At 45.9% G+C, this 14,009-nt stretch overlaps 4 protein-coding genes across 4 annotated transcripts in view; 1 reads left to right on the forward strand and 3 right to left on the reverse strand.

Moving 5' to 3' along the window:
* Positions 1–4,032, forward strand: part of T265_01750 (hypothetical protein) — a gene marked incomplete at both ends in the record, with an annotated part of 21,582 nt that extends 17,550 nt beyond the window's left edge. Inside the window, one exon of the mRNA XM_009165840.1 lies at positions 3,689–4,032. Within this exon, the coding sequence (XP_009164104.1) occupies positions 3,689–3,853 (165 nt within the window). The remainder of the gene's footprint in view (positions 1–3,688) is intronic.
* A 161-nt stretch (positions 4,033–4,193) lies between these two features.
* Positions 4,194–4,427, reverse strand: T265_01751 (hypothetical protein; the record flags this gene model as incomplete). The annotated part of the gene is made up of 1 exon (XM_009165841.1): positions 4,194–4,427. One exon carries the CDS (start codon positions 4,425–4,427, stop codon positions 4,194–4,196), a length of 234 nt encoding a protein of 77 aa, XP_009164105.1.
* A 788-nt stretch (positions 4,428–5,215) lies between these two features.
* T265_01752 (hypothetical protein) lies at positions 5,216–6,916 on the reverse strand (the record flags this gene model as incomplete). Its single annotated transcript, XM_009165842.1, has 2 exons — positions 5,216–6,712; positions 6,795–6,916. The coding sequence occupies 2 exons, from the start codon at positions 6,835–6,837 to the stop codon at positions 5,508–5,510; spliced, it is 1,248 nt and encodes a 415-aa protein (XP_009164106.1).
* A 2,950-nt stretch (positions 6,917–9,866) lies between these two features.
* T265_01754 (hypothetical protein) overlaps positions 9,867–14,009 on the reverse strand; it is a gene marked incomplete at both ends in the record, with an annotated part of 21,490 nt that continues 17,347 nt past the window's right edge. The window contains one exon of the mRNA XM_009165844.1: positions 9,867–10,524. Within this exon, the coding sequence (XP_009164108.1) occupies positions 10,121–10,524 (404 nt within the window). The remainder of the gene's footprint in view (positions 10,525–14,009) is intronic.

Raw genomic sequence — 14,009 nt, forward strand, 5'->3', positions numbered from 1 at the left:
GTGTACGACGAGTACGCGGTTCTTACAGCTGACAGTGATGATGATGATGACTTCTAGGTCGTTCTACTTGCATTTCCTCTCTGCTTCGGGGTTTTAACCACTTGAGCACGCAGTGGCTTGTTAAAGAAGCTGTACAAACTGAAGTCGCTCGCCAACCTTGGTCCCAATATCAGGGGCACACTGCAATTAAGAAATTGACTTGATCGTGCACGGTAATCAGTAGATCGCTGTTTGAATCAGGCTGGCATCCTAGGACTATTACAATTTATATGAGTTCCCTGACAAGGGTTAGATTTTAAAGGTACGACGGTGGCTTCTGCTCAGTGGTTAGAGCGCGGAAGGTCCGCGGTTCGAACCCGACCTCTGCCTCTCGACTTCCCACGTCTTCGTTTGGGCATCCTGGCAGTTTCCCAACCCTCGTGCTTCCTCCTGGTGGCATGGCAGTTAGGCGCCGAAAGGGTGTTACAGCCGAACGATTATCTTTTCTATTATTTTATTTACTTTTTATTGTGCAAAGTCTTCGTTTTCTTTTGAACATGAATATTCTTCGCGAAATTGTGGTGGAAGCGCCAACTCTACAAATGGGTTGAGGCGTTGTCGCTGTTTTAGTTACTTTGCGACTTCTCTAGTTTCGTTGGTTAACGATTCCTCAGGAGCGGACGCTGACTTATAGCACATCTATTGATCTTGCCGCTTTGACTTGTAAAAGCTCGATCGAACACCAAATGAAATCTTCTCGCTAGTGCGCATGATCGATACAGATCTCATCGGTGTAAAGGTCATTGCTGTGCTACAAGTCAATCAACCGGCAACTCCATTGTGAATTCAGTCTTAAGGACGCCTCTTCATCGGTTTAGTGGCGTTTCCCTTAATAACCCCACATAATACAGGCGAACACCAGGCCATTTGCCTCTCTCTACTGCGTTCACCCATAATACTATGGCGTTCACTTGTCTTTTCCGACGGGCTATTGTAACTTGCATCTCAAGTTTCCCTTTCAAATCAAGCGGTATTTAGGGGAGTTTCATATCGAAGAACCGAAGCATCACCTGATCTACCAGCAACAACAACATTATAGTCAATATGACGTCGATTTTGCATTGATTGCCAAACGATGTTTTCCTCTGGAAAAAATTGCACCTGCTTCGCCGTAGTTTACTGAATGTTTTTACTCTTTTGTCGTGATACATGCTCAGCAGCACACACTCCATAGAAATGCTTGTGTTATGTAGCGTAAACGTTGAGGATTTCACTGTACCTTGTTCATTGAACGTTCCTCATGTGACAGACGCAAACGCTAGCTGAATTCTCTTCGGCAGGTTTTCAGCATCCTTATGGGTAGTGTTCCTTCGAGAAAACATGTTGCGATATCTTTCGACAATCGTACCAACTGGCGCCCCTCGTGCAGCACGTCTAGTTGAGTAATATCATAAACGAGAGATTCAGCTCCCGTTAAAACCCAGTTGGTATGGAAATGAGCAAATCTCGCGAGCATCTTGCCAGGATGATATGCACTTTGCAAAATCTGCAAGCTTGTGTGTTATTGAGGTCAAGGTCGGGTTTGTTCTGAAATCCCCTGTCAGCTTCCGTGATAAGAAATCAATGCATTCGTAATGAGGTCACGTGGTGTGCTCGTTATGCATGTTTTAGCCCAGAGATGGGCTAAGGCAATAACGAAGTTGCAAATGGTACGACGACTCGGTAATACGATAGCAGCCAAACCAGGTCCAATTGGGATGAAATCTGAGAACCGGTGAATGAACACTATGGGCGGAAGTGTTAGGACCCAGTAGGACTCATGGTGTCAAGCTGTGACGGCAACGAACAGTATGCCACAATTTATGTCACCCAGAGGGACATATCTCCCTCATGAACACTGCTCGTATTGGGCAGTATAACACACAATCTTAAGGCCTACCTCTCGGTGTTTCTGGCGCAAAGTTACGGCGTTAGCATTACCACTGACGTATTTTCGCTGTAATAGCATTTCGCATGGTTACATTCCAGTGGACGACAATTTCACGGCTTACTGGTTTTGTTCCGAGCAATCCGCTTGTGGTCAATAACCTTCTCAGACGAAGCCGATTCCTTTCAAGGTCGGGGGTCATGAGTTGATTGGTTGGGGCTGTGTGAAAAGAACGCCTAGCCATAAGCACTGTCTGCCCTGTGAAAACATTAACCAATGAGGATTAAACAGACATCCTGTGCCTTGTACAGATGGATGAATTCCTCACACTTCACAGGCTGTGCTGGCTGGAGTAGGTACTCCGCATGCCGTCTGCCTCAAAGGCTCTTTTATCCCAGCCCTGTGCTGAGTGGAAGAGACGGAGAGGTGGACAGTGTATGACCTGGCAGCGAAACTAACCGGTAAAATTAGTCGGGTGGGCAACTGGCGGCTCCCTGGATGGGGACCCCGGAACTCAAATCACTAGTGGTTAATGACAGTGACAGAAGTGGTCCAATCGCGCAGTCATTGGCGCCCGGGCATCAAAGCTATCGCCTTCAATGCTTAGCTACCCAATTTACGAACAAACCGAACATGCCATCGCCTCCAAGGCTTGGTTGTATTACATACATTCCCGTTTTCCGGCGATCGAAACTGTAGCAGCTGGAACCAGTGTGCGTATGGTACACGGTCTATACCTGACAAAGTAATTGATTGACTGAACTTTTGTCGTTCGAGTGAGGGCGCAAGCTATACGAGGCTTCTAAATTTCGCAATCAAACTTTGATTATGTTAGTCAGTCGCACGAATTCAGATAACATTCAGACCAGTAATTTACGAGATAAGCTGTTGGTCGGGGGAATCTTTGCCGCTGATTTGCATGGAATCTTTAGAATACTCTAGGTGGTTCGTCTTCCGATAAAGAGCCGTGTGCAGTGCTTGAAGTCGAGGTTTGGTCAGCAATGACCCATTCATAAGATAACTGAGATCATGCTCCTCTTTACTTTTTCTACCAGATGCAGTTGGCAACATTTCATGATCTCTAGTGGCTGATCAGCTGGTCGCTGTTCTGAGCTTGGGGATTAGCTTGCAAACGTTTCATCATCAATCAAGGTGAAGAAACCTTTGCAAGCTATTGATCTTCAACGGACATCTGACCAACCATCATTGAGCTACAATTATTCTGGTATATTTGTAGCTCATAATCTAAAATCCGAGCGCTTGCTGATTCCTAACTTGCCTATCCTGGCATTCTCCAATAAAGCGACTCGCAGTTGTCATTTTATGGCCTGTAGCCTCGACACATTTGTGCGCGCGTATGGTCTTCATTCCTGTCACGATAGTATGGAGCAGTCACCGAAACACAAGTACCGTCGGCTATGAGGCCGTGTGTAAATGGTCCCATGACTGAGAGAGCGGACGAGCAAGAATAGCAGTGCTTGTTGAACTGATTGCATCCCCACAGAATATTCCCAACTGGCTGAAAGTGAGCTTAATTAAGTTCTTTGTTCGGGGAGCTGGGTATTCTGGCGGCTTGTCTTGTTTAAGGTTTCATTTCATTCAGAAGCTTTGCTTTCGTAAGTTGTTTCTGTATGGAACATGTCTTGTCGAGATTTTCTTATGGAGGAAGGGTAAGTGAATTCAACTGTATGCAACTGTATTCAGGGGTACTAATTTCGTCGTGCGGAAAGTGAGATCCATTGTCTTGATCATTGCTATTTTATTTGTATTCATCTGTTACAGGTGTGGATGTGGAACTACATCAAAGAGGGCATATGGGACCACTTCCGAATGCATCCAGCGGTCCGTCGCCAGTTGACGTCCATTGAACGCAAGGTCGAGGCGGGTGAACTAGCTCCCGGACCAGCTGCTGAATCGCTCATCAACATTTTCATTCAGGGATCTTAGGAACAACTGATTACCTTCGTATGCTATTTTCCTACCTTTCTCACTGATTTTTTTCACTTCTCTTTTTAACTTTAGGTACGGCCAAATTGATCCTTATCTTATTTGTTTAAATTCCATTGCAGCCTACCATTGTAGTAGGCTGGATTTATAGGTTCGAAAAACAAGCAAATGATTTCCACAAGTTGTTTTACGGATTTCACTTTAGATTGGCCGGTGGATTTCACCTCTTCAGAGCAGTGTCCTCGACCCGAGTCATCCCTCATTTATCTGCACACCCAGGTTTTGACGTGTCGGTGCTTTTGATTTATCTGCACACCCAGGTTTTGACGTGACGGTGCTTTCATGCTGTCGCTGACAGTAAGCGGTATTCCGTTACATTTCTGTCAGCTCTGATCACCCTGGCTGCTCCGCAGTTTGTGGCTGTGGTCGATGCTAACAGGGTCAGAGCAGGATAAACGGAAGTTCGACTACTGTCACGATAGTAACGCGCTGGTACGGATGGTTGCTGTTCTGGACTATGGATACCGAGGGACATGGACAAATCCATAGGAGGACTTTCACCTCCCGATTTCATAAGCCCAGATCATCGTTGGGATGGGTTTAGTTCGTCCTTGAAAAACTGCTTGGGAATCCTAGCGAAGGATTTAGGGTGCAGTGGAGGTTCACAAGAATAACAGACACTGCCTTTGGCACGAAACACAAGAGTCTGCCTTGGTCTTGATGGACCTACCCTTGAGCAGTCCAAGATGGTGCTGGTCTAATGGTAGATGTTAGAATTGCGAGCTATTACTCGCCGAGGTGTTGGAGTGTTCCTTCATATAACATCCGTTCACCTTCATGGTACTGTGGCTTTTGGTTGAGTTACTCACAAAAGTTGCATGTTGTGACTATGGATGCGTACTAGCTATGGTTTCTCTGTATCAAGGAACCACTAGAAAGTACTGATTGAAATGGTAATGAACTTGCTGTCCTAAAGTGATAAACTACCAGCAATAGACCACGGTGATGCCCTTTAGAAGCGACGAGGTGCTGCAGATGGGTTGAATACATAGGTCTCCACACGTTAGAAAATAGCATGAGTGAACCTCCTTGCTAGTCGAGGTTCGCCAACAGCCCGATACCGGTCTCGTTAGTCATGGTACCCCCAATTTTAAACCACGCCTAAACATTTACGTGGTTAATGAGGTAGGCAACTTGGTATATGTTCAAATGAATTTCCGGGTTGTAATGTAGTTCATCTGAACCTTCAGCACACAGGCTGTTCGGGCATTAAGTTCCGCAAGTATTCGGTATTCCGTAATTTTAAGACCTGTCCAACTGAACCCCGAGGCAGGCCTTGGTTGAAGAACATCAGAAACAAGGGACGGATTAGAAGCAAGTTTGAATCTGCATTTACACCATGTTCATAGGCATGGATATTGTGTACAGTTAAGTACCGCGGTGAGTGTGTACTACATAGACTATCTCATTGTGAAAGCAAGCATCCGAATGGCTCGAGGAACGGATCCCTGCTTGTCACTATCCTAATCTTTGCAAGCAAACTATGGGACGAGTTTTTTCGAAGATAGTATCAACAAAATCTCAGTGAGAAAGTATCACGTTGCTGGTGACGGGATAAATCAAAGGATGAAATGACTGAACACGCCAGACTATGTCATGAGTTCGAAATTGATTGGCGAATGTCTTCACCCCCATCGGTCTGTATGAGCACAGCTCTGGAAAATGCAGCTACCGTAGTCGCCCAGAATCCACGTGCTTGCAATCGTCGTACAGCCTGCTGGAACAGATCCGTAGAATTCCGATCTGATTCGTTCGTAATAGCGAAGACGCATCCACCGCAACCTGCACCCGTGATCTTTGCTGCTAGACCCAAACTGCTGAGCTCACTGACAATAGTGTCCAGTTGTGGACAAGAAACGCCAAGATTTACAAGCAGCTGGTGATTCTTCGAAACCAGTGGGCCAAGCATCGAAGTCGGTTGACTACCAGAAAACACGTCCAAAGCCGTCTGGACAACATCGCCAATGTCCCTCATTATCTGGTCTACTCGGTCGGCCTCGAATGCACGAGTTTCTGCCACGGAGCGAGCGATAGCCGCAGTCGACCGACTAACCTTACTGTTCACTATCAATAAATGCAGCATGAATCCAGGTGGAGCAAACAGCTTCGTGATAGTGGTAGAGTCTCCGTTCCGAGTGAAACAGATTCCCCCGCCCTGAACGCAAATAGCTGTATCAATTCCGGAAGGTGTGCCGTGAACAATAGATTCCGCTTCGTGCGCCAAGGACTTGACTAATTCCTGTTCATTGTACGTTAACATCCGAGTTGACCCGAAAGGAAGCAGACCGCATAGGGAAAGTAGTGTTACCGTCGCACACACACAGAAGGCCGCCGAGGAACCCAAACCGGCCTGAACAGGGATGTCGGAATTCACATCGATTCGCGCAGTGTGATTAGAGAGGAGTAATGGTCCTGGACACTTTGTTGTTCGTTGTAAAATGCGTGACAATAAATAGTGAAATATACAGGCACTAGATGCCATTGGGGATGTCGCGGCAGCGGAGAGCTTCGATTCCCCTGAGACGGTGGACACCATTTTCCAAGCTTTGTACACCAGTTGTTTGGAAGTGAGTTGTGGTGAAGGTATGTGCTGAACTGGATTGTTGATTACCACTGGAATGTTTGACAGGTTGCAAAACCTTATCTCTATAGACGGTACACGCGATTCACACTTTGCAATCGTGGTTGAGAAGTAACAACGAAGGTCGATGGAGACTGCAATAGCTGGATAACCATAAAGAACCGCGTGTTCCCCGAATAGTATGACTTTCCCGGGAGCGGATACGATGAATGTAGAACCTGAAAGGAGAGAGCGTGAGAGCCACATTGACTGGTGCACTTCATTTAGGCGTGGGGTACGAATAAGCCAAAACAGACTCACCTGTGTGGTTTAGGGCTTCAGTTTCGGCGGAACAGGACCACATTCAGAGTGCTTCGGACGGCTGATTTTTCGTCAGGAATTTGCAACCTAGCGAGACAGCTGATCAGAAGGCTGGCACCTACAGAGGGAAAAGGTTTCATTCTGTAGCATAATTTGACACTGTCGTAGAAATGATTCAAAACTAAAAACTCCTGATATAGCTTAGCAGGTGCGGATAGACATTGTAGCCAAAAGGAACCAGGCATCCCACACTCGTTGGACTGGTCGCTCTACCACTGTGTAGAAAAAAATGATGAACACCGGCACCAGCACACCATTGGTGATGTATAACTAGAAAGACGAAAACATCTGCGGTCGTTGGACTGGTCGCTCTACCACTGTGTAGAAAAAAATGATGAACACCGGCACCAGCACACCATTGGTGATGTATAACTAGAAAGACGAAAACAACCATCTGCGGTCATTGAGAGTCTCTTGCGAAAAATCTTTAGCACTTATCAAGGCTTGATTCCAGTAGAAACCAGAATTTCAACTTCCAACTTTTATTCAGAATGCCTAAAAACAAGACAATCGCATACGCGACGATAAGGCTCGTCTGTGTGCATACCATAGTTGTGTTGAAAAAATGCCGCACGTCTTCCAGAACGTCGTCAAGTGTATCTTAGTTTTACAGCTATCCCGGATATCCGGGACCATTCGATTCTGTATAAATTGTTCAGGAGAAATTTATAAGATGTGGTACAGGAGAGATATAGGCACCACACGGTTAAGATTCAAAAGCAAAACCAAACTAGTGATCATCAATCTGTTTCGAATCGTGGAGCATTGTACTTTAGGGTCAATGTTGCGAATTATACGTAAACTACTCATAAGTAGTATATTGAAATAGCAATTTGTTGCCAACACTCAAGCCGCCCTGAAGAACAGTCCAACAGATGGTCAGCCACGTGGTTTCTTTTGACCTGGATGGAAGTTCGAGTAAAAATCTCGAGTCTGTTTCACGGATAACAGTCTGGACACTTCTGAAGCCCTATTAGCAAGTCAAACACTTGAAAATTTTGTTGTCTTTTCAGCACCTCGGTTGCCCATGAAACAAAGTTCCAAGGGTCCTCCAAACTCACACGTGTATGGAATTTGAGAATAAGCCTACAAGTACCATCCGATAGACGAGAGACACGATACCAGATGGACAAAAACTCGTAACATACAAGCCGAGAAAGAGTTGTGGCACGCATAATACACTACTGCCGGTAAATACCAGTTCACCACTAAAAAATGTAGAGCATTCACTGGAGACAGACCCAGCTAAGACTGCCGGTAAATACCAGTTCACCACTAAAATGTGTAGCATTCACGTCATACTGACGCTGGAAACAGACCCAGCTAAGGCGTAGTGCAAATTGGCTTTAATTCAAAGCGGCTATTGAGTGATAAACTATCTGTTTCGGGAAAAACGCTGTCTGAGAGCGTGGTATCATGTGGCGACAACAGCTGGTCGCTTTTAGGATTCGCGTACGGACGGCCATGGTAACGGTCAGTTGTGCACCCTCTAAAGACATTGCGGAGATGTCCGAATATTCAGTTGCAATTTTTTAGAGGTTGCAAGTTAGCAGACCGAGTTTGCCATGTTTTTTTTCAGTTTGCTAATGTGCGACTTTGATTAAAGCCGAAACAGTTGTATTGTTTGACTCCTCCAGCACGAGCGTTTCCCCAACCTACTTTAATGCACGGCGACTTTCTCATCTAGTTAGTGATAAGTCAGCTCCAAGGATATCCAGAACAACTATTAACGACGGAGGACAGCGTAATTGAGACGAAAGCACGCTACAGCACACCACCCATGGGCGACGTCTCCAGCATCACCGAGCTTTTGTTCGGCAATGTGCCACTAACCTTCAGACGGATAAGAGCGGACTTCAGAGTAACAGGGAGGATGGAGTGTGAGAGGCCGTCGCATTTCAGGTCATTGCCATGTCTGGCATTCGCTGGCGAGTTCTAGTTCGCTTATCTATTCATCGCATATTCAGAATGAGGCCAAAGAGCAGCACAGCCCCATGGTTACCACAGACCCTCTTGTGATGACGGTGAGCACTGGCCAGTATGTGCTGTATGTTGAACCATTCCATAATGGTGTAACGGAAGCCACGTCGTGAATCGACCCATGTCGCATTTTGTGAGAGCCTCGGTAGCCGGCCGATAGTCCACCAGGACTTAAAGTCATCAACACCAGAGCCCAGTCAACCGCTGTTCAAAAGTTGTTATATCATGTTAGCATCGTGACACCACGTCAAGGTCAGGTTTACTCACCCTCCACTACGCCATTGATCCCGAACATTCACGTTTCAACCTTATGATACGAAGTCTTTTCCAGCTAGGATAGAAAACGCTGAGCTCCCGGTTCCATAACAAAACGTACGACAAGAGTAAAGTGAACAAACCGTAGTGCGGAGTGCCCCACCATCATGATCGAACACAACGTCTGAAGCGCTGCCTACGTATATAAATATCCCACAGTAATGTAGAATTCAATGCTATATAGGTTTATCGATGCATGCGGGCGACAGGAGGATCATAGTTCCACTTTGAAAATGCAGTTCCATACAGTTTACACGAATGGGTAGTTTAGAGTTATGGAAACATCACAAACTGGATAGTATGCACTAGATAGAAGTCGGTAGTGTGAACTGAAATTGACGGTGTGTCACTGATCAATTACCTGCTGTGCCTCTCCAGAAGAGTGGTCACTGTCCAGAGAAAATGATCTTATAAAAAAGTGGCCTTCATATGCGTGTGACATCAGAGGAAGAAGGGGACCTTAGAGCTTAGTGGTAAAGGCGCGAACTTACTGAGTCTGTAGTTCGAACCTGAACTCTGCATTTCGGCCCTTCGAACGGCATGGCAGCTAAGCACCGAAAGGGTGCTACAACCGGATCAATTAGGATAACGCGATCCAATCGTGCTCTTTAAAGCGAGTTACAGCCCCTCCCCCCATCAAGGGCCATAGTTTAACACGACACTTCAAAATACCAGCTGCAACAAAAGAACGCTCGTAGAAGCCATTTTCCAATGTAATGTATATTTTGATCCTAAATGTACCCGAGGTCACAAAATTGCCGATCATATATCAGAAGAATAGACCACAAATGCCCGTCCCGGGTTTACGAAAATTGGTTCGAGTGTGAAATAAGGACGGAAAACACTGCGAAGTATGCAAAAATCTGAATGAACATGAGATAATAGGAATGAATAACAAGCCCAATGTAAATGTGGTCCTGGCGGACACATCGACCGAAAAGGATGAATCGGAATGCGTTACAGGCGCTGGATTAAAGACCACCCAACCGGCGTCCAATTCCTGGAAATCGTGGTCCTGGAGTAGTCAAACTACTTGGAGCAGGTGCATTTGAGCGTCTGCAATTTTGTGGTCTGACTGTAACCGTGGCGACTGAACTAATTCGACGTTGTGAAGTCACACCGGGTCTGGGATTCGAACTCCTATGGCTTGGGATTGTGGAATGCACGTTCGAGGTGGTCGCTCTCGGAGTGCCTAAGGTGTTTATTGATGTCCGACGCTGACGAATAAGAGGATCTCGTAACGGTGGCAATTCGTATTTCGGTCGACTAGGGCCATTCAAAGTCTGAGGAATGGGACGCGAATGTGTAACTTTGTTTACGGAACTCGACCCCTTCGATATAATCAGGTTCGTAGAAGGCGCTGGATCCTGCAGAGCTGGGTAAATAAAAGCGGAGCACACGAGCAGTTGTAGATAGCCACCTCTAACAGATAGTACCCACAAAATACAAATAACACAAGCAACCTAATCAGCTCCGTAGTCCAGCTCACTGTGGCTTTCAATGAAAAGTGATTAGTTGGGTAAAAAGCCACTTGACTACGCATTGTCGTTGTCTATAAGTGAGTCTAGGGCAAACATAGAAAGAGCTGTTTTTATTGAGGCTGATACAAAGATGAAATTTTGGAACAAGTTTGCTCCTCGTGTGGAACAAAGAAGGGGGTGAGGAAAGAAGACGGAAACCCGATGTCTGTCAAACATGAGTCCAATAATAATAAAAATTAGAATGGCATTGCATTCAGTAAAACCCTCGGAGATGTGCATTTTATTAGTAAATCAGACCTGTGTATAGAAACACCTTCAGTGAGCATCATCAACAGTAATACAGAGCTAAAACATGCGGTCACTTAACTGCCATAAACGGACATGACGGAACAACAAGAGAGACTTAGTGAAAAAAATCTCTATATCCTTGAGGCGAGCTATCAAGAGTAAGGTGCCCCTAGAACGGCGTTCAAATCAAAACACCGGAGTCGAATTTAGTAGGATTCGTTTAACTTTATTTGCAAACATCACCCAACATGAGGCCAGCGCACAAGCACAGGTGAACTTTAGCCGGACAGTTCGGCTAGGAAGTGACAGCGTTTTCCTGGAAGGTTTTCAACAACCTGTAAGAAGGATTACGCGTTACCCAGTTGGGAAGGAGCGAAGATCCCACAGTAATCAGTTGGTCTATGGTCGCCTCCATTATTCGTTGTCATCATCTTGGCCTGTCCTCCACCAACCACTTGGAACAGATATAGAGGTTTTTGTCTGAGTAGACGGGGGTTTGGAACGCGTAATACATACCCTACTCGCTGCAGTCACCTTCGGTTGGAAAAGCCCTTTAAAACCGACCACTTTTGACAGCCCAGTTCAAGAGATACCACCAAAAGAGAAAGTTGTACGGATAGGACGGAAAACCTGTGTAGACGTATCATCTAATGAACGGGGTGACTTCCGTACGATTATATGCGTAAGAAGTGGAACATGGTTCGTCAGTTTCCCTGATTAACTAAACTGCTTGACACCAACCTTTGTCACATCATGCAAAATGGGCGTTCTGGTCTGTCACAGAGGAGGGATTCGACATCAAGTGATTCAGGAAGTTGTTACCATCGGTGCTGAGTCAGCTGATGTTGGCTGCACGGTAGCCCACGTCGTGATATGACTGGAATGAGGAGACTGTGCTCCACTTCGGTCAGCAAATCTACGAAAACAGGTTGATTTAAGAGGTGAGACTTTTTCCATAGAAGGAAACTACTCACAAGGTTGCTGAAAATTCTTCGACAGCCCACGACCGGTTTCGCCCTTTTTGGGGTTCATCAGGTGGGCGCAGTACCCGAGTTTCCGTCAACCTTATGGTGAGACTTTGTTTACCGGCTGCTGAGCAGACGCCGGGTTCAAAGGACGGCGCCTTCTGGGATTCTGCCACATCTGTCTTGAAAACAGATTGGCTTTGTCCAGTAGGCTTGCTGATTTAGTGAAGCTGATCTTTATTGGGTGTCTGACCCCAACACCTAAGCCAAGTCCACCAACTAGGATGGCGCACACTGGACACCACTGAGCTGGCATCCTGACAAAATAGCTCGCTGGGTTAAAACGGTTGGCCGGACATGAGTCAGTGCCAAAGTGGAACGCAGTAGATTTAAGTTTTACACATACATCGTTTCTGATAAACTTTGAGACCTCCAATTTTATCTGCTTGGAAAGTAGCTAAGGATGGAGTACCATACCTTCGTGGTTTGTGGGTCCAACGTGACCCTTCCCCAAACAGGCTTTAGGAGCAGAGTTACTTCAGTTACTTCCTCCCTTGAAAACCCTTTTTGAGTGTGTACGCATCAGAATTCACAGTATATGTTATCTTTTCGTTAGCGGCGTACTTCTGGAACAATAAAAGCCTCCGGAGCGGAATACCTATATTGATTTCGGGATCAAAGAACAATTGATTAAAACGCCCATATTTATTATTACATGTTGATCAAAAGGGGAAAGTTTACGACGCCGACAACTGTACGCATTTCATGAGATAATCTCGGAAATCTACCATCATTCAGACCCAGCTGAACTGTGAATTTATACTGGGCCTCAGTGATTGCGAAGCAAACGACAAATTCAAACCTAAGGTCAGCACCCTGGGATTCTCAAAGTCGTGCACAGGAAGCGCTCGACCAAACAACCGAGGGAGGTTAAAACAACATGTCTTCGATTTCCGAAAAAGTTTGGTGGCAATCGGTAGATTTATTGCTGGGCAACCTTTCGCTTTTGACACAAAAGCTTCGTCAGGCCAAGTGACTATGTTCCGAGGTTGGTTGAGATTTAAGGCGGAAGGAGAACCAATAAGCTAAGTCAGGCTAAATCTCTGTTGGGTGTCGGCCGAGGGATTTCAGTGTGTTAGGGTGGTTGAACAAGTGTTGGGTCGGTGGGGAAACCTACGTGTTTGGGTCCAGCCTAGGGTCTAGTTCTTCTGGTTCGGTTCATTTGATGGTTCCTCTTGAACTTAGTTTGAACCTTCTGTCAGTCTGTGTGGGCGAGCTAGTACTAAGAAAGCTGTGCAAGAGGGATGCTGACCTTTGGTCGGTTGGGGTTTTCACTCCCTCCCCCGGTTATTTCCCAATGATCCTAAGTGGACTGACAACCACACCGTCACGTGTCAACTCGGCTTATCTAAAACCGCTTTCCATATGCTCGCTAGCTCCACACCCTCAATTCCATTCACGCTGTGATGCTTAGTACTTTCCACCGCCTCGACTTTGTTTAATATAGGCATGTAAGCTCGGGCAGAATGTGTACGGAATTCACTGCGGTCACTCGATGGAGTATTGCAGTCGATCAGCGCCGATAACCACGTCATAACAACATTCTGTATAAACACTTTTTAATCAGACAACGGGCATCGGACAATGCACAGAAAAAATCACAATTCAAACACGAACAGACTGAGTCTCATCAACAAATACAATGCTGTAAACATGCTATACATTCCTCGCCGACGGTCATCTAGTCCACTAATGCATTGTTGTTCAGAATTGTTTGAAACCTGGTGGGAACGTAAGTTGACACTGAACCAGAATCTGTATGAAGCTTACCAGCTCGAACTAGCTCAGTCGTTCAGGTGGTGAATCTACTGAACGGAAGATCCATGATTAGAATGCTTCCGTCCGAACTTGGAAAACATGAAAGTACCTCAGCCCCCGTGGCAAGGTGCTGAATGAGTGTTATAGCTGAACGACACAGTGTTACGTGAAATCGAACTGTTCAACTTAACCAGTAACCTCGCTAGAATCTGTTGGTTTGGTCTCGTTTCTCAGAGCACCATCATCATCAAAGACAGTAACATCAGTGCTGACAGTGATGCTTCACGGCCATACAACCATATATATAT

Source organism: Opisthorchis viverrini, assembly GCF_000715545.1.
Source record: "Opisthorchis viverrini unplaced genomic scaffold opera_v5_19, whole genome shotgun sequence".
NCBI classification, from domain to species: Eukaryota; Metazoa; Platyhelminthes; class Trematoda; order Opisthorchiida; family Opisthorchiidae; genus Opisthorchis; species Opisthorchis viverrini.